The sequence below is a fragment of the Zalophus californianus genome, chromosome 2 (assembly GCF_009762305.2).
Source record: "Zalophus californianus isolate mZalCal1 chromosome 2, mZalCal1.pri.v2, whole genome shotgun sequence".
In the NCBI taxonomy this organism is placed as follows: domain Eukaryota; kingdom Metazoa; phylum Chordata; class Mammalia; order Carnivora; family Otariidae; genus Zalophus; species Zalophus californianus.
Window position 1 is genome coordinate 65,224,590 of NC_045596.1, and position 20,810 is coordinate 65,245,399.

Genomic DNA, 20,810 nt, shown 5'->3' on the forward strand with positions numbered 1-20,810 from the left:
TGAGAGTAGGTTAACTGATTACTGGACATGTTGCTATTCTAGAAAAACATACATTAAATCATCCCTGGCCACGTTTTACTTTGGACATAGAGAATGGTTGTCTTGAAATCCCATAAAACTCAGTCATTTGACTGGCACTCTGCAAGAAAAACAAAATTCTGTGACTTAGCATTCTAATTTAGAAAGTCTCCATCTTGCCTTGCCTGAGAGCTCAAGGTGGCGAGAGACACCGCCTTCTAGACTCGGTAATCCGCAAGCATTCAGCCAATGACTCCAGGTGGACATGGCTCTTTCCTAGGCACCCTTGGCATTTCTCACAGCTGTACTTTGGAGAGAGAAGTAAGGGGGGAAAAAAAAGTCGCCCCGAGTTACATATTTTCTCTATGACTAAAATGTTTCCCCCGCTTTCTGGGGATTTAACTAATCATCAAGATTTCATTTAGTCTATTTGTTTTAAATCAGACTTTACATAGAAAGTTTTCCATTGTGTGTTCTAATTCCCTTTGAAAACATTCTGTGTGGGCCAGCACGAAGGTGAACTTCCACTTAGCACTCCCTGGGCACCACCTCAGCGGCTTGGGGCGGGAGCTAAACCCTTGCGATGGCACCACTATGTCCTTGCTTTCATTAGGCGCAGGTGCTTTGTTTTCAGATGAAAACAAATAAATCTTCTGCCTTAGCTATGAATCAAACTCCAAAAAATGTCTGTACAGTTATTAGAAGAGCTGGGCTCCTCTCCAAAATCAGTGTTAACTCGCTGGTGCCTCATTTTTGCTTTTCTACAATGAATAGGTTGGACGCCGTCTGTTTGTTCATGAAAGCAGCATTTACTGAGCACGGCGCTAGAGTTAAGCCCTATGCTTGGGCCTGAAGAGTCTGATAAAGTTCCTACAGGATCTTCCTTTACAGAGTTTATGGTCTTAGGAAGGAGGAATAATATGATGAGAATCATACTAGAGGCAGGGCTCCAACTGAAGGAATGTGTTGGCATGACAAGCGTGCCTCAGGTGGTGCCTCCGCTTTGCCTTAAAAAAGTAAGTCTGGATGATCAAGGAGAATAGGCGGATGAAGACATTGTAGGGAGAAGCGGCGGCAGGTGCCACATTCTGACAGGTGTGCAAAGAGAAGTGTAGTTTGAAACTCACCTGATGTCTGAAGCCTCCTTAGATTCACAGATCTTTTGACTCTAAAAAACTCAAAATAAGATGATAATGCCAATGGCAAATCCTAACTAGACTGCAGTTGATGTATTCCCAGCAAGGAAAATCCAAGCTTGTGCTAGTGCCGGCAAACAGTAAGAAAACAGCACCACCTATTGGTAGTTATATTTTAGCATCAAAACATTTCCTTAGGAAGAGCTGAAAATAAAGCCTGGCGCTGTTCTTTGCGAGGGATCTGAGAGTTTACCTAGTGCATCTCTCCTACCCTCCATAAAGACATCCTCCCGTAATCGTCCTGAATTAGGACTATCTTATGTTTGCCCAGTCCCCCAGACGGGTCTCACTATCATACCAGACACTTAGAAAGTAATTCTTTACACATACCGGTCTGGATTCCGCCTCTGTTCAACTATCACTTTTAGACCTCAGTCTCGTCTCTGACGCTGGAAAGAAAAACCCTGTGATCCCTCTTCAGCCCCCCGAGTAGTTGTCAACAATTTTCATGTCATCGGCAAACCATTTTTTTTCTTCCTTCAGGCCATGTATTCTCCATTTATTCAATTCAAACTTGTAAGACATAGTTTCCAGACCCTTCAACATGTTGCTTACTACTCTGTCTTGTATCAATGAACTGGTTAAAATGAGGGCACCCAGAATGAAGCATGTAGCTATAGATGTAATCCGACTGGTGTGGCGGTTAATGTCTCCTAGTACCTGAAGACTACAAACAGCCTGAAAATGCATAAGCAATTGTTTTTTAACCTGATAAAACCCACCGTTGTTTCTATATTATTATTATGTCAGTTTGTTCTTATTAATCAGAAGGTATACTTCAGGTTTCTAATTCAATAATTCCAAATAGGTAAGTATCAGAATATTTCAGAAGAAAAAAAAAAGGTGAGCACGATAGCATTTTTTTGTGCACTGATATTGGAACATATAAACATATATATCTTTGTAGATAAAAGAAGAGAGAGAAGCCTACTGCAAACTCCTGTTCTTACGTATGTGAAGACTCTCATTTGAAAAGTTAAATTAATTTTAAAAATCTATCAAATAAAAAGCATGAGAGTAATTGAATAGATATTATCACTTATTTCCACTTGCAGGGAGGTATCGATCTTCTTATTTAGTCCTCTGTACTCATTTGCTCAACTGCTCACAACTCCCTTATTCCTGTTTTCATCCATTGTAAATACTAAGTATTTGTTGAGTCCTTTGGGGGGAAAGAGTGTTAACTTGCACAGAAATTTAATATTTTAAGGTGAAAGAAGGCAAAAATCCAATATGGCTTAGAGAAGTCAAGAAATGTTTTTGCGAAATGCTTGAGACTTCTAGCTTATTGTTAAAACAGAGCGGGAGAGGAGGTCATCCAGAACAGCCGGGAAAACGCTCCCCCTGGTCTCAGTAGAAATGGCAAAGGGTCAAGTGCTGGGCATAATACAGGACCTCGAGTTAGGAGCTAAATGTGAGTTGGCCATTGCTTTTCTGAATTTAGGCAGCTTAGATGTCTGCTAGGATTAGATTAATTTAGGACATTTAAATAAATTTCTCTTTAAAATATTGGAAATACCACTGTGCAAAAGCCTCCGGATATGCAGCATTGCATACTGCCAGAATGGGCTCCTTCTGTTTCCCCACCCGCAACACCCCTTTCCCCCTTCATTCTCAAATGCCTGGCTCAAAGGTTAACTCTCCCCTGTGTATCCTTCTTCCCCTTACTCGGGCAGTTAAATGCCCCCTTCGCTGCTGCTCCAAGAACACAGTTCACACCTTTGACAGCAAGTTGCATCGTCATGGCATGGCATTATCTACCTGCGTGGTGCTTCTCAGTCCTCCTCCCAACCCCCCCAACAGTGTGGACCTCAGTGGCTGTTTGTGCAGCCCTGAGACCCAGCCCAGGGGCCAGCCCCTAGTAGTGTTCAACTCATATTTGTTAAAGTGAAACATTTGTTTTGCTTTGGTTCTGGTTGTTTGTTGGCTGTAGTGGATGTATTTGTGTCCTACACAAATAACACAACGGAAGCTATGAATAGAATCACTATACCATAAAGCACTGCTGCTCACCTGCCCATTTCACTCTTTTAACTCTTTAGCAGTGTGTTAATCTTAGACTTCAGACTGCAGACTGAACGCATTAGCCACAGCTGGAGGGAAAATGAAAAAGCAATCACCAAAATTATCTTTATCTAATGTTCTTGGTAAAGGGAAGTCTGTTGCGTTCCAAGAAGGGAATCTTTTCCCCAACTTACTTTTTGGTTTGAGTGCTCACGTTTAGCAAAATCCTAATTCTTCTCTGCACTTGGAAAAAAATACATATATAAATGCCTTTTTTTTCTTTCCTTTTGGACTATATGACTACAAAAGTGGTGGTTATCCTAGATTACCACTGTCCAGTAGGAATGTAATTTGAGCCACAAACGTGAGCCACATATGTAATTTAAAATTTTTAGTGGCCACACTTAAAAATATGAAAAGCAACAAGTGAAATTAATTTTAATCATATATTATTATACTGAAAATGTTCTGCACCCAATTCTGATGTGGGTGAAGCGGGCCAGAAGTTCCCCACACCAACAAGCGATTGTCAGACACCAGCAGGGTGTCTGAGAATTCAACTCAGTCTCCCTGGAGATAGCGTCAGATCCTACAGGCAGAGGGCTCAGTCCCACTGGACCAGCCTCCACTTCAGATGCCAATTACCAGCCCAGGTTGTCACCTGGAGGGGAGCTACAGATTGGAGGTTCCCATGAACCCCCCTCCTTGGGTTTCCATTAATTTGCTAGAGCAGCTCACAGAACTCAGGAAACCCATTTGCTTACTAGATTACCAGTTTATTATAAAAGGATATAACTCAGAAACAGCAAGGGTGTGGAGATTCCATGTCCTCCCCAGGTGTGTTGCTGTCCCCAAATCATCATGTATTCACCAACCTGGAAGCACTCTGAACCCCATTCTTTTGGGTCTTTTTAGGCTTCATAATACAGGCATGATGGATTAAATCATTGGGATGGCTTCAATCTCCAGCTCCTCTTTCCTCCCTGATCAGGGGTGGGGCTAAAAGTTCCAACCCTCTAATAAGTGGGTTGGTTCCCCTGGCAACCAACCCCTTTCCCTGTTGGTCCTCTAAATTCAACTCATTAACATAACAAAAGGCACCTGTACGGATCTCTTAGGAAATACCAAGGGTTTTAGGAACTCTGTGCCAGACACGGGACAAAGACCGAATATATATATATTTATTATAAATCACACTACCATAATATTTAACCCAAGACATCCAAATATTATCACTTTAGCATGCGATCAATGTAAACTTCTGTTCATGTAATATTTTACATTCTTTTTTGGACTAAGTCTTTGAAATGCAGTGTGTATTTTACACTTAACAGCACTTTTCAGTTCAGCCTTAAATGGCCGATCATTTTGGACAGCGCAGCGCTAGATAGCTAACATTCCCGGAGTTTCTTCTGTGTGCGATGTGCTTTACTTGCGCCTTCTCAATTAATTCTCACAACCCTGCAGTTGACGCTATTGGGGTCTTTTTACAAAGGAGCGAACAGACTTAAAGAGCTTGGGTTAGGGGCGCCTGGGTGGCTCAGTCGTTAAGCGTCTGCCTTTGGCTCAGGTCATGGTCCCAGGGTCCTGGGATCGAGCCCCGCATCCGGCTCCCTGCTCAGGGAGAAGCCTGCTTCTCCCTCTCCCACTCCCCCTGCTTGTGTTCCCTCTCTCGCTGTGTCTCTCTCTGTCAAATAAATAAATCTTAAAAAAAAAAAAAAAAAGAGCTTGGGTTATTTGCCCAAGGACAGCTAGTGGGTGTGGTGGATCTGGGCCTGGGCCACAGGGCTGGGACTTCAAAATAGAGTACTGAGCTAAAATGAAAGCCATCACAAGAGGCAGTATGGCAGATTCTGAAGAATTTACAAGAGGATATTGAAGATTAGACACAGGGGTGGAGCCTGCTTAACAGCAGGTCACAAGGTGTCTGGAAACATGTTTGAAAGAAAGAAGGAAACTTTTTTTTTTTTTGAGGAGGAAATATTTTGAAACAAAAATGGGGGCAGGAGCACTATTACTTTACCAGTTAAGACGCTACCACCCAGATCCCTTGTAGTTCATGTTTTTCCCTGCCAGGATGTCAGTTTGGCAACCATTCGCTTGCCACATACTTAGAACAGAGACTTCCCTTCCTTCCATTTTAAACTTGCATCTGCTACAAGAAGTTTGGGTAAAAGTATATGTTATGGTGACTGGTATGAATTAAGGCTAGAGTCTCTGAACAACCCTGATGCCATGGCTTTGTTATAAAGGTCTGTAAAATATTATCCTGGTGTCATGGATTATACAAATGTGCACAAATGGCAGTTTCCTCTTTTGCCTTCACATAGTGTTAAAAATGAGTAAAATATGTTTCCCATTGCACTTCCCTTGTGCTTGGGGACTCAATGAACTCATTTTAAGTTTCCACGTCTTTATAAAAATGTTTTGTTTTTACTGAAATATGTTTTTGATCAAGAACATAATTTCACAATTGCGTGTATGTTTCTGAAACCAATGTGTATATGGAACAAGTGCACGGAGGAGGGCCCGGGCTCTTGGTGATGGATCCCGGGACTGGGCATTCTTGAGTCTAACCTCTGCCTTACCACTAACTTGGTAGATGATCTTAAGAGAAGGGGCCAGCCTCTGCCCTTACTAATCAATCTCTTGTTCTGTTTGTTCTGTTGCTCTCTCTCATTTTCGAAGAATTGAGACACAATTGACCAATTTCAGTAGTTTCAACAAACGACGTGGAAGAAATTCAGCTCTTAAGTTCTTGGGATGTGATGAACTCCGGGCCAACTCTACAAGGGCATTAATTCTTTAAGATAATTTGAATGTGTGGCTCATCATTTCACATAAATTACCTGAATATCGAGCTATATCGTCTTGCTTACCTACCCTCATCCTGCACCATAAACTTTGTGAGGCAGGTAGAAGATATAATCCCGTAATATGGTCATTGCTAGCACTAATAACAATAATAATTTATATGTAAGAGCCACTTGCTGGGTGCCTTATGAGCTGCTTTACACACATCTCATTTAATTCTGATGGCAGGAAAGGTAGGTATGGTCTCTGTGTTATGAATGAGAACACTGGCTTGCCCAAAGTGGCTGAGCCAGGGCTTGAATCAAGGTGAGTCTAAACCTACTGACACTTATAACCGGTAGGCTATCCACTGCCACGGATAAGAAGCAATTACAATCCTGTGCCAAATTTATGGGACTGGTTCTTGGTAGTCTTATGAAAGGCCAGAACTCTCAGCTCTCACACCAGTAAGTTCACTGTTGTGTTACAACTTCTACACATCCGTAGTGCTTCAGCAAAGGAAAAAGCAAATTAGTAAACATGGCTGATCCTTGCTTTAATCTTTCTCTAGCTTTTAAAATTACTCCTTTTATCTTTATTTGTTTGTTTGTCTAATTGAGGTGAACTTCACATAACATAAAATTAACTATTATTAAGTGGACACTTCCGCAGCATTTTGTACCTTCACCATGTTGTACGATCACCAAGTCTACCTGATTCCAAAATATTTCTATAATTCCAGAATAAAGCCTCCCACCCAAGAAGAGGTTTCTCCCCATTCTGCATGCCTCCATCCCCTGGAAAACATCAATCTGCATTCTGTCTCTATGGATTTACCTGCTCTGAATGTTTCGTGTAAATGGAATCATACAATCTGTGACCTTTTGTATCTGGCTTCTTTCATTTAACATAATTTGTCAGGGTTCCTCCACATTGTAGCATGTATCATTTCTTCATTACTTTTCCACCTTCCATTACTTTCCACCTACAATACTTCATTACATATTCCACCTATGGACATAGCATTATTTGTTCAGCCACTCACTCACTGATGGACTTCTATGCTGTCTCGACCTTTGGCTACCGTGAATAGTGTAACTGCAACTAGGCATATGCGTGCACTTGTATGAGTATCTGTTTTCCATTCTTTGGGCTACGGAGGAGTAGAATTGTGGGTTCACATAATATTTCTGTGTTTTGGAGGGCCTGCCAAATGTTTGCACATCAGCTGAAGCATTTTACATTCCAACCAGCAATGTAAAATTGTTCCTGTTTCTCCACATCCTTGCTAACACTTACTTTGTTTTTTTATTACTCCAGGCTAGTGTATGTCAGATGGTACCACAGTGTGGTTTGGGTTTACATTTCCCTAATGATTATTAATGTCGAGCGTCTCTTCATGTGTATGTTGGCCCTTTAAATGTCTTCTGCAGAGAAGTGTCTGTTTGGTGCTTTTGCCCATCTTTTATTGACTTCTTTGACCTTCTGACGTTGAGTTGTAAGGGTTGGTTATATGTCCTGAATACCGCATTTTGTCAGGTGCATGATTTGAAAATATTTTCTTCATCCTGTAGGTTGTATAGACTTTACTGATAATGTCTTTTGATGCACAAAAGTTCTTTAACTGTGATAAAGTCCAGCTTATCCATCTTCTCAATTTATTTATTTTTTTTTCTTTTGCTGCTCATATTTTGGGTGTCATTATCTAAGAATCTGTCACCAAATCTAAGGCTGTGAAGATTTTACTTGTATGTTTTCTTCTAAGAACTTAATGGCTCTAGTTCTTATATTTAGGTCACTAGTTCATTTTGAGTTACTTTTTTTATGTGGTGTCAGGTAGGGGTCCTGTTTACTCCCATTAATTCTTTTTTTTTTTTTTCCTTCCTAGGAACCCTTGGAAGCAAGGGACTGCACATTTTTAACCTGACTTCTCTAACCAAGTCTGAAAACATTTTATCTGCCACGCTATATTTCTATGTTGGGGAGCTAATAAACATCAGCCTGAGTTGTCCAGTGTCCCGAGGATGCTCACATCATGCTCAGAGGAAACACATACAGATGGATCTCTCTGCATGGATCCTTAAATATGACAGAAACCAAAGTCAACTCCTGGGTCATCTTTCAGTAGATATAGCCAAATCTCATCGAGACTTTGGATCCTGGCTGTCTAAAGACATCACTCAACTCCTGAGGAAGGCCAAGGAAAATGAGGAGTTCCTCATAGGATTTACCATTACCTCCAAAGGACACCAGCTGCCAAAGAAGATGTTCCCCTTCCCCGAGCCTTATATCTTGGTGTATGCTAATGATGCTGCCATTTCTGAGCCGGAGAGTGTGGTGTCAAGCTTCCAAGGACACCGGAATTTCCCCACCGGAGCTGTGCCTAAACTGGATAGCCACATCAGGGCTGCCCTTTCTGTTGAGCGGAGGAAGAAGCGCTCTGCTGGGGTCCTGTTACCTTTGCAGAACAATGAGCTTCCTGGGGCAGAATATCAGTATAGGGAGGATGGGGTATGGGAAGAGAGAAAGCCTTACAAGACCCTTCAGACTCAGGCCCCTGAGAAGACTAAAAACAAAAAGAAACAGAGAAAGGGACCTCACCAGAAGAGCCAGACGCTCCAGTTTGATGAACAGACCCTGAAGAAGGCCAGAAGAAAGCAATGGATTGAACCTCGGAATTGTGCCAGGCGATACCTTAAAGTGGACTTTGCGGATATTGGCTGGAGTGAATGGATTATCTCCCCCAAGTCCTTTGATGCCTATTATTGCTCCGGAGCATGCCAGTTCCCCATGCCAAAGGTAGCCCTTGTTCTCTGTCCTGTCCTTCCTACTTCTGTAGGGTAGAAAGACACACGGACTGAATGTGTGTTTTCATTTACAAAATCCATCTGGACACTTATTTATTGCATTCTGACATGTACTAGGCAATGATGGTTATGCTTGCTTTTTCTTTAATAGTTGTTAAATTAATATGAAGTCAGTATTGGTATGAAGAAGGATATGAGGAAAAACGTATATGTTTTTTGTGTTGCTTCCAAACAACAGTGTGTATTCAGTGATGTGGTCTAGTCTGCTATGTGTGAATCTATACCTGCCCACAATCAGCAAGCCCCAAATGATCAGAAGGCTGATTTTAGAGGGCATAGTCAGAGAATGACTAGATGTCATGGGAAAAAGGAGGGAGAAGGACGAATTGGACTGATGCCCGTGCAGAATAATTTTTGATGAATAGTTTCTCATGAGATGAACTGGCCCCACCAGGGTCAGGATCAGGGTTGGGCCAGGGAAACTCGCCTCATGAAACCCACCAGATGCTTCTTTCATTTGCTTCCCTAATAAACATCAAAAAAGGAATGCAAAATAGGATACCTTGACTCTCTGAGTTTCTTCCAAAGCTTACTCCAACCAATCAGAGCTTGCCTGTGTCTCTTCCAAAATCAACAGAGACTGTACTTTATCATATCAGTACTCAGTATCCTAAGGAATATACTCTCGGAAGCTTCCCCAATCCCACCTCTTCCTTGCACAGCAAATCCAAGTGACTGTTCTCTTTGAATTTTAAGTTAGTAAAATAGAGTAGTGCCCTCTGGCCTTCAGTTAAGCTTATTGCTGACATTCTATTCTTAGCTTTTAACAGTTAGAACCTCTGACATACAGTGAAATGGGGCTGTAGGAATAGAATTTGGAGACAGAATAGAGTTGGGTTTTTTGTTGTTGTTGTTCTTTTTACCAAAACTTGAAGTGAATAAACTTTTGCTGCTATATAATAATGGAGGAAAAAAAAATCTTTTGCCTCCAAGAGTGAGCAACTTCTGTTTATAGCTCTTTAAAGTTTCATGTTCTTGCCCTAGCAGCCCCACGATCATTGGGATGTTAAATGGAACACAGGCATAAGGTCTGACTGAACAAAGCCAGGTCAGCCTCAGGGCAAGGAACTCGACTGAAGTCTCCGTTTTCTTACTAGAATATCTCAGAAGGACAAGCTTTCTACATCTTCTAAGACTTGTCTTTCCCAAGGATTTTTGCCAATTCCAAGTTTTGTAAATCTGAACACTAAGTAAGGATTATGTACATTTACTATGATGTAAACAGCCTTATCTTGTCTAAATATTCGTAAAGGGTAGATCACTGATCAAACAAAACTTGTTCCAGCTAGGGTAGCATTTAAAAACACACCACAAAGATGCAGAATGTAACAGTGATGAATTTTTATAGTGTGGGTTGCTTTGTGGCATTGAGAGGCGAAAATGAATTCAAAATCTGTCCCTAAACTCAGGATGACTGAGTTTTCCAAATAATCTCTCACACTCATAAACTGTAACTTCTGTGAAGCCTGGGGAAGGAGTTTTCCTTCCCGACTCCAGATTTTAGGACGCAGGGATCCCTGACCATGTGGAGCTATTCAGTGAGTTTTCAACTCCTCCCTCTGGAGACCTGGTCTGGTCTCCACTCCACTCCAGTTACCCCAACTTGCCCCCCCCATCTCCTGTTGGTTATGCCTGCCTTGACTATTCAAAATCCTGCTGTTGCTTCAGTAGGTCTTCATGACAGTTCTCCAAGATCCAACGCATAATTATTTCAAAGCTTATGAGGGATAAGTTAAGAATAACAGAGATAGGTTTAGGAAGAGAAGTGTGTTAGTGCAGCAGAATGATTAAATGGACATGCTCATCGCTGGACTTCTTAGCTTTAATGGGGCTACAGATTGCCTGGGGTATGTAGGTTCTGATCTAGTGGCTCTGGGCATAGAGCCTAAGATTCTGTGTATCTAATAGAATTCCTAGGTGTTGCTGATGCTGCTGGTCCACAAAGCCCACTTTGAGTAGCCACATGGCGAGTTAAATCTTTTTGGCTCAGATCTTGGTTCTACCTCTTATCAGCTAAGGTTTTTGGGAGAAGTTACTCATACTCTACACAGTTGACCCTTGGACAACGTGGGGGGTAGGGGCACTGATGCCCTGCATGGTCGGAAATCTACGGATAAGTTTTGATCCATAATGTAGCCACGAATAGCCTACCGTTGATTGGAAACCTTATCGATAACACAAACAGTAGATTAACAAGTATTTTCTATGTTGTATGTATTCTATACTGTATTCTTGACAATAAAGGAAGCTAGAAAAAAGAAAATGTTTAGAAAATCTCAAGGAAGAGAAAATACATTTACAGTAGTATATTTATCGAAAAATTCACATATAAGTGGACCCATGCAGTTCAAACCCGTGTTGTATAAGGGTCAACTGTATGTTAGTTTTCTCATCTTTGAAATGGGTACAACAGCGCATAATAAAAACAATAGTATCTACATATAACAACAGTGGGGAAATGAAACACCTTGCACATAGTACGCACTCAATAAATATTTGCTATTGATATTATTATTATTAATGGTCATTGTTGAGACTGAGGAGAACACAAAATTAAATGCAGGGGGCTGAAGAAAGCCCAAATAGGAAAAGGGATCAAGAGAATAAAAGATGTTAAGACAAGAAAAAGTTTCTTAAATGTTCCTAGTCCCTTTTCAAACATCACAAAGCCTAAAATAGGATTCTCCCTGCAGGTTCAATAGCCTGTAACAGTTCTTTGGAGAGTCATAGAATCAGGCCAGCACTGGTTGCAACAACTGAACTCATCCTAATATTTGTCAAAACTTGGAAGGGCATCAGAACTCCAGGGAGACATAACAGGGAGAAGTCTGGAGTTTTCTCTCCAAGCTTGAGATTTCCCTTTGCCAAGTGGAGAGTGGAAGTTTGGCTGTTACATGGAGTTCTCCGTCTCTCATCACCTTGTGTGGATCAGCTTCCCTTTTAAGCCTTTCCAGGGGTTCCCTTTTGGCCTGCCAGGCTTTGTGGCTTTCAGGTGGTACAATGACCAGAAGGATGGGACACAGGAACCAATACGAAGCTGCTACCCTCTAAGGGGTAATTAATAAGCATCACTGCTATCAGCACAGCTTCCAACATGGTAACCAGAGCGAACTATTTAAAGAAAAATAGAGTCCACGCAACAGAGGAAGAAATAAGGTCTCTGACCAGATCAGTACGAACACATGTGGAGTCACGGAGGCGCCAAAGAACTTTCAGACTTTAGATATACATTTTGCCCCAGAGAGAAGTTCTCCCAGGCCAGACTCCCCTGCTGGCCCTCCTTCCCTTTGGCTTCGAGAGCAAAAGCCTGCTCTCCATGGCGGGGCTCTTCATCTGCACAAGTCGACAACCTGTTCTGTAATTCAGAACAGCTGTGTTCTGCCTTTCCCAAATTCCAGGCTTTGCCCTTTCACTGATTCCAATTAGATAGTTTCTGGGCTATCACACCCATGTGGGCTGGACTGGAAGAGTGTGGAGCAAAACCCCATGGCCCGGGTCAGGAATGAAGGCTCTTAGCTGATGACACACTCTCGCTTGCTAATGCATTCGTAATCAAATTCAACTCAGGGACATCATGCGCAGCTTGGCAGGTGCGGGCCCCACCACGGCAGATCTCATTCACAGACACGGCCATGTGGATTTTTCTGATTTCTAGCCCCTACAGCCAATCTGTTCTCCCAGGGAGAGACCTCTGGAATTCTGCCATGAGATGAAAAATACCCATAGAGCTCAAGCCAAGTCCTATGACTTCGCTTCCCCCTCACCACCTTAGTGGAGATGGAAAACAGAGATTGCAAAGGGAATGAAAATGATTGAGCCATTGTTGCTGACTGAGATGCGAGAGAACCAATAAGGATTAGAGGATGGAGTTATTTTTTCATGGAATGGTGCGAACCCTAAGAATAGCAAAGACACAGAATTAGGCAGCAAAGGATCGAAACACTTGGAACCAAATAGCCTATGTAAAGAAGAAATTCACATTTAATGAGTTCAAAATGATACACCCTCCAACCTCCAATTCCAACCTCTGGTCATAAAAAAAATGACCTAAAAATCCTAAAGCTCGATGCACCAAGTTACCCAAGCAGGAATCCCCTAGGCTGATGTTAAAGTCATGTTTTACTCTCGTTAAAAACTGGGGAACTGGAGACTGGGGAAAGGGACGCGTGGGTGGCTCAGTTAACCCTCTGCCTTCGGCTCAGGTCATGATCCCAGGGTCCTGGGATCGAGCCCCGCATCGGGCTCCCTGCTCAGCTGGGAGTCTGCTTCTCCCTCTCCCTCCACCTGCCACTCCCCCTGCTTGTGCTTGCTCTCTCTCTCTCTCTCTCTCTCTCTGACAAATAAATAAAATAATCTAAAAACAAAACAAAACAAAACAAAACAAAAAACCAAAGACTAGGGATGAAATAACACAGATTGACAAATTTCTTAAGCTATAAAGAGAGTCTGAGAAGGATGATCTGAACTCGAAAACAAACAAAAATTACAGACTGGCAACCTGCTTCGAACGAGCAATTACTGCATGGATCTTTTGTGCATGAAATAACGATTCCCGGTATTGGCAGCTTGATCAGAGGATTCCGTAGTGAGAAAAAATGGGGGAAACTCCCTAGCAAATTGAAGGTTTGTGATAAGACACACCAACCCAGAATCAAGGGCCCGTGCCTGAATTCCAGCGAGCCCACCAGAGACTGCTCATAGTTTCTGAATCTATCATTTGTGAATTAGAGCTTAAAAAAAAAAAAAAAAGACAGGAATTTTCCTAGGAAACACCCATGAATATTTTCCATATCAACTCTGGGTCATTTGTACAGAAACTTTTATTTTTGTTGATGGGAATTATTTCCACAGAAATAGGTAAAATGGAGAGTATGCTATTTCTTGTAAGTGTTTCGTCCCTTAGGCAAGTATTTATTCAATACCCAGAGCATGCCCTGTCCCAGGCTCTGGAGAATAGCAATGCATAGCAGTATTGATCAATCGAGACTTCATCTACTTAAATAGATCCACTTCATATGAAATTTAAATATTATAGGAGTCATTAAAACAGTAAGAATAACAGAATAATGTCAGAAAATCTATGGTTTAAAAAGCCCTTCGTGGCATTATTATAGGCTGTTTGGATCATTGAATCTTAAGAATAAATCAATAGAGAAAAGTGGATGACTGCAAAAATGTTCTTTGGAAATTACCAATACTGATGAAATAAAGAACAGTGGCTATTGATCTCTATTGTACAATACCGATTACAGTTTGTATAAGTTACACAGATTTTATTGATGCTGCAAGGCAAATGGAAAATAGAACATAGACTTCCTTTCCTTAGAGGGAGAGTACCTCGCTCTGCAAAGCTAATTGATTGAAAGTTAACAATCCTTTCCAACACATACTTAAAGTTTCTAGGAAGAAAGAGGAAAAACCCAGTCGCCCATCCTTAAGACCATATTTTAAATAATTTATGCCCATTCACAATAAAGTTAAAAGTCTAATATATGGATAATTTCTTTCTTTAAAGTTGAAAGATGGGATGAGACAAATCAATTTGCCCTTTCTCTGCCAAAAATAATCCTTTTTCTTTTTTTTTAAGTATTATGCCAGCTTTCTATATTATTTGCTTCTCCCATGGTTTGCATGTATCTTAACCTTATTTAACTTGTTCCCGCTTCCCATACTGGGAGTTTTTAGGAGTATGAAATTAAAATACCAATTCAGAGGTGCCTCTGAGCCATTAGAAACTTGAAGTCTTGAAAGTAAAAACCCAGAGTTTTGGCCTAAATCCCATTTCTGAATTGACATGTGATCTCTGGCAAGTTGCCAAATTTCTGTTTCTAAATATGTTTAAAACCAAACTGGTTTCACCTGCCTAAAAGAGACGTTAGGGAAAACTGTGCTGCACAGCATGGCATCTCTCCTGAAGAATTTTGTAGCGCTCTGGAAATACCTGAATATTCTGGGCTTGGAAAAGAGGCCGCCGTCCTTCGAAGCTGAGCAGAGTCCTGTGGCGCTCTAAATAAAATCCCATGTGTCACGTGGGTCCCAGTGGTTCCTCTTGGCATTTTCTCAGGAAAGGATTTTACCCACGCTCCTTTCGTCAAACTTCTGATACCCATGGAAAAACTTCAGGCCCCCTATTCCCAGAGGATTTGGCCACCTCTTACAACACTTTTACACGACCACCTTGAAGTCTGAACCCATGGAGCAACAGTGCCCCCCAGTGGCCAACGGGGTGGTCTTCTTAACCTCCGTGAGTGCTTCTGAGCGGTGAATAATTTACGCAGCGGAGTAGTTACTACCCAGTCCATCCTGGTGCCAACTATTAATAAATCAGTGTTCCTTGGTGTGCTTGGTTTTATTTTAACAGCAAAGTGTAAATATCACTATAGCAATGGCGATAATATATCTATAGTAAATAGGGTGTTTGTTAGGGTTCATTATGATTAGCATCGAATTTAGAACAAATGGTTTTTGTTGCAATCCTGTTGTTGAAGACATCCTAAGAAGTATTAATCCCCTGTTTGGGGACTAAGTTGTTTTTAATTAAGTGATTCTGGTTTAGGTAACTGTATTCAAATCTTCACTCTATCACTTCCTAGTTATTTGACTTTAGACATGTCATTTGAGATTTTTGAGCCTATTTCTTTACTTGAAAAATATAAAAAATGGTAGTTGTGGTTGTAAGGATTAAAGATACTACATCTAACACATCTGGTGCATATCAGCTACTCAATACCTGATAACTATTATGGTGGTGGTGGGATAGGAGGTTGTGCTGGATGGCTAACAAGGCCAGAGTGTTATTAAGTTGTTGAAACGAATTCATTGTCCATGTATTTTAATGATGGATGGTGAAGAGTGGAAAAGCAGCTCCACCTAACTTCCATGTTCTTCTCCCATTTCTTTTCTAGTCTTTGAAGCCATCAAATCATGCTACCATCCAGAGTATAGTGCGAGCCGTGGGGGTCGTGCCTGGAATTCCTGAGCCTTGCTGTGTGCCAGAGAAGATGTCTTCACTCAGTATCTTATTCTTTGATGAAAATAAGAACGTGGTACTTAAAGTGTATCCTAACATGACAGTAGATTCGTGTGCTTGCAGATAACCTGGCAGAGAACTCATATGAGTGCTTAATTCAATCAGTACTTTATTTAATGGACTTCCCCCTCCTTTTTTTTTTTTTGCACTGCCAATGCATTTCACCCCAAAAGATTTTTTTTATAGTCAAAGAGAATGAGCAAATAGACTGATGATTTCCACCAAGGAGAACTGGACTGTGTTTGTTTCTGAATGTAACTCAATGCAAGATTTTAGTAAATATGGACATTTATTTCTTTTTTAAAAAAAATCATAAAAGAAAAATGATCACTCAAACTGTGTTTAGAGCTATTAGAGGACACACTGATTTATTTTTGTAATGGGCTTTGAAAATAAGTTGGGAAAGCACCAACAGCTTATCACTTATCTCTGCTCATAGAGAATAGAAACAGTTCATATTCTGAAGTAGGCTTATTGCCACAGATTCCTGAGTGACTCAGCAAGTGCGAAATAATCCAATCAACATCTATGTTTATCTTAGAAATGTTTAAGACTCTTGTTTACCTGTGTTTTTCCTCCATGTGTACTTGAGTGAATTGATGAGCACAGAGTGTACGCTGAGTGGTGGTGTATGTATGTGTGTATGTTGCTGGGTGCCCGTGCCACTCTGTAGGAAGGTTTGCTTAGCATGGTTTTATAATTCAGTCTATGCAGGATTCTTTGTTTTTTTTTCATTTCATATTCTGGCAAGCACCATTCAATTATGAGAACTTCACCAAAAAGGAGAGAGTGATCCAAGAGCATATGCAGAGAGTTACCACTTGGGCAAGCCATTCAGTTTGAAATACAGTTGTTTTCATTTCATTGCCTCCTAGAAAAGTGAACTAGCAACCCAATTTTCAAAAACCCGGCTGGAATTCCCTTCTGTACTTCTTTGTCACAAGTACCTTCATTTGTTCTTTTAAATTGAATTCAAAAATTCAACTAAATTTTTAAAATTTGATTAAAATTTTAGTTCTCTTGATATGGCTTGACTTCCTGTGAAGTAATCCATAGATACTGAGGCTCAAAAACTGACGGAATATTGGAGATTTCTTTAAATGACCAAATTAATCACAATCACATGTTGAATATCAGACTTCGGCCACATCCAGGGCCAGGCACCTTTTTACGTGGATCAAGGTTCAGCCATGAAATCTATACTTTAGCAAAGCTCACTAAAAATTATTCACCAAAAAAAAAGGAAGTCAAATATAGACGCTTTGTTTTTTCCCACTTCCATTTGTCATAAATATCCTCTTATACTTTGCCCTTGAAAACTTGTTTCAAAAATCTCTCTTGCTATATTCGCAAAAACAAAAACATTTTCAGACCATGGGTTGGTGATGATGTCATACCTGTGGTTAGTAGTCCTCTGAATTGAATCTCACCTGATTAGAGACGACTAAGCTGTTTCAGAGGCCATGAACTACCAGAAGACATGGGGTTTTTGTTCTCTCTCTACCTATAGCTACCTATCTTGGTTCACCAATTAATAAACATTTATTGAGCATTTATTTTGTAAAAGGCACTGTGTTAACTGCATGTCTTTAGCATCCTCACTGGTAAAATGAAGAGGTTGACTAATTGAGCTAGTTGAATGGATGATACCGATAGATATAACAACACTGCAAGTATCTCTGTTCATAAACCAAAGGCAAGAACATGCTCATCTTCAGTGTTTGAGAGCGAGTATGGAATTCTTTGTGGTTTCAGTCGTATTTCTAGCTTTCTAACTTATTAGAAATGCATTTAAAGAAGATTACCACGTACAGAAGCTCTTTGACACTTTTGGAATACACGGAGGTTGGCATGAGTGTATATTAACTCAGAATGAGACACACTCGTTGAATAATAAGTTAAGCTCTGGTGCTTGAGTTACTGTGGTTTCTCATAGTTCATTTTTTTTTTTATTCTGGCAGCACTATGTTAAATATTTGAAATGAGATAGGTGTTAGGATTACTTTTAATAAACTTTATCAAAAATTTGAAAGCAAAATTATATAATAGAAGTGAGCCGGTATGTGACCACCTTATCCTGGGTATACCATCTTTCAATAAAGAAAACTTCTTTCTCGTTGGTAGAAATAATGAAATTCTACATTTAGTTTTTTCCTCTAGCAGTTCCCAGCATTACTTTTCAGCCTTCTTTCCAGATGTCTGTTTGTTACCTTTCTTAATTTTAATTGATGACCATTTACTACAGATTAAATCCCACAATGGCCAGAAAAGCCTCTAAACAATAAAAATTTATGAGTACAAACTAAGTAAGATTTTATTTTAAGTAGCAGTTTATATAACAAAATTACAACATAATTAAAGAGCTTGGTAGTCTTTCAGCAATCAAAATACTTTTTGACCAGTAGCTAGTTATTTCTGGGTGGCCTTGTAACCATTATTTCACTCCATATTGAAGACATGTTAAGCTATAAACAGGAAAAGTTATATTCCCCCCAAAATAAAGGAAAATTTCTTTTCAGTCGAACAGGTTGAAATAAATGAAATGATGTTTTAACTAATAAAAATTTACTGAAATAGTTGGAAAACTGAATGACTATTTCACAATTTCTTAGGTACTAGTGTATGCATAATTTTTACATAGACTGTTTACAAATCTCCTGGTATAAAAATGGCAATGGTGTGAGAAGAGAAATTATGTTTAGAAATGCCATTTCCTAAATCATGTATCTCTGTCTGTCTCTCCCTCTTCTCCTTCTCCTGTTCCCCCCTTCTCTTTCCCAAATGCCACTCCACCCCAGTTCCTAGATGTGACACGCACACACACACAGAGTCACTTAAAAAATGAATTTTTTTCCAATAGCTGTTCTCTTAAATTCAAATTCAGGGGCTGCTGATGTCAATATAGTATTTTCAAAGTATCCTATTGTAAACGGTGTGATAATATACAATTTACAGGATTTGGGATTGTGGAATTTAAACTGGAAGATTGGATTCCCCAGATCTCAGGACTACAATACTCCAGATACATTTTTACATTCACCTAGCTATATACTGACTGATGATCATTTATTCACTGAGATAAGATTTTTTACATTAATATTTCTGGAACAACTCTTGTCACCTATTTAATGTTTTTATAGACAATCATATGTGTATAATACTATTATCAGTCTCCCATAAAAATTTCTTTTTATAATTACATGATTCAGTTTAGTCTTTCTGCTTTCACTTTTCTCTGTGCTAACAAGTAACTAATATCTGGATATTGACTTCTTGTTGTATCAAGGTTGGGTTAAAGAATAGCTATGCACATGTGGTGTGTAAGATTAGGCATAAAATTAAATAAGAATGCTTGTTTCCCCTTGAGAATCATATTTTAATGTAGTTTATAGGTGATTAAATGACCCCCCCTTTTCTAAACACCAAGCGTTCCCTCAGCTTTTCACACTAGTTTCTGTAAATGTTTTAGACCAGAATTTAATGCTTGTACAGTTGGTGGCAATTTAAGAAATATATATTATATATATATATATGGGAAAACTTTAAAGATGCTTTTAATTTATTTAATGACTGTTGCTTTTCTATAATGGTAATTTTCATCCTTAGATGGTGAGAGGAAATTCTTTTTACTGTAGTTTTTACATGCAAAATGAAATTTGGTTCTTTAGTCAAATCCACTAACGGGGCATGTCTCAGTGAAACTGTGTAAGACACGTCACTACTGATGGATAAGCTTTGCTGACTTTGTATCATTTTCCTCCAGTAAAGGAGAGCTTTTCATTATACAGTATGAAAATAAAAATTGCTTAATTGAACGCTTCCCCATTCTTCTCTACTACACTGTGCTGCATTTGAAAAGAGGTTATAAGGGTTGGGCACAGAGTTGAACATTTTCACATGGTGTCATGAGTGGGACATCATAAGCTACTATCAACAAAGCAAGATTACGACATGGAACAATACTGAAATACACCCGGAAGGGGAACACTTGTCTTCCAAACTGGAGGAACACAACTTGAATTCTTTTGTGTTTGTTTGGTTTTGTATTTCTTGTTTAACCACAAAGTCCCCATTTCTTAATTGGAGATATTTTTTTTTTCTGGGAACCTGACTCCCTATTTTGACAATAACATTGTTTCATCACTTGTTGTTGTTACCATATTCTAGGTTCATTTTAGATGATAAGCATTTAAATGTAATTAATCTGATCATTGAGGTATATTGCTCTATTTTTAAGCTCTAGCCTTCCCTTTGAGAAAAAGAATGACCCGAGGTTAGGAAGTAAAACATAATTTCATATTATTTTCACTCATTTCATCTATCTCAGATTTATTCAGACTGTGAGGTTTAACTAAAATCTATAGCTTTTTGGAATTATAAGGCACTTTAGAGATCATCTTGAGCAAGTTTCTCCGCCTCTCTGGGCCACATTTAACTCACCTATAAAATGAGGCAATAAATTTCCTGCCTCATAGGGTTGTTACAAGGTTTAATAAGATAATACATGCAAATTACCTTGCCAAGTGCTTGAAACAGAATAAAAACTTAGTTACTATCAATCGTTATTATTATTATTGTTGTCTAATTCTGTCTTCCCATTTCCCCAATAAGGACACGTAGACATGTTATAGTTTACACCTATTTGGATGTCTACTGGTTGTGCCGTCCTCTAAAAACTGACTTCCACAGACAGAGACGGTTTCCTTGACACATGACAAACATGGGCATCGGACAAAAGCTGGACCAATGTTGGTAAAGCTGGGAGGAGATATAGCAGCAATGCTGCCCAGGAGGGTTGTAACTCTCTTGCATCAGGCATGCAATGTCTAAATTGTCCACAGTCTCAGAACTGCAGATTAGCTCTATGTAACTAGTATCAAGTGAATATCAACCAGTAAAACT

General features: G+C 39.8%; 1 protein-coding gene across 1 annotated transcript in view; it reads left to right on the forward strand.

Moving 5' to 3' along the window:
- Window positions 1–20,610, forward strand: part of BMP3 (bone morphogenetic protein 3) — a 28,881-nt gene extending 8,271 nt beyond the window's left edge. Inside the window, exons 2-3 of the mRNA XM_027600045.2 lie at window positions 7,900–8,810; window positions 15,784–20,610. Coding sequence (XP_027455846.1) covers window positions 7,900–8,810; window positions 15,784–15,975 — 1,103 coding nt within the window. The 3' untranslated portion in view covers window positions 15,976–20,610. The remainder of the gene's footprint in view (window positions 1–7,899; window positions 8,811–15,783) is intronic.
- Window positions 20,611–20,810: the final 200 nt, after the last annotated feature.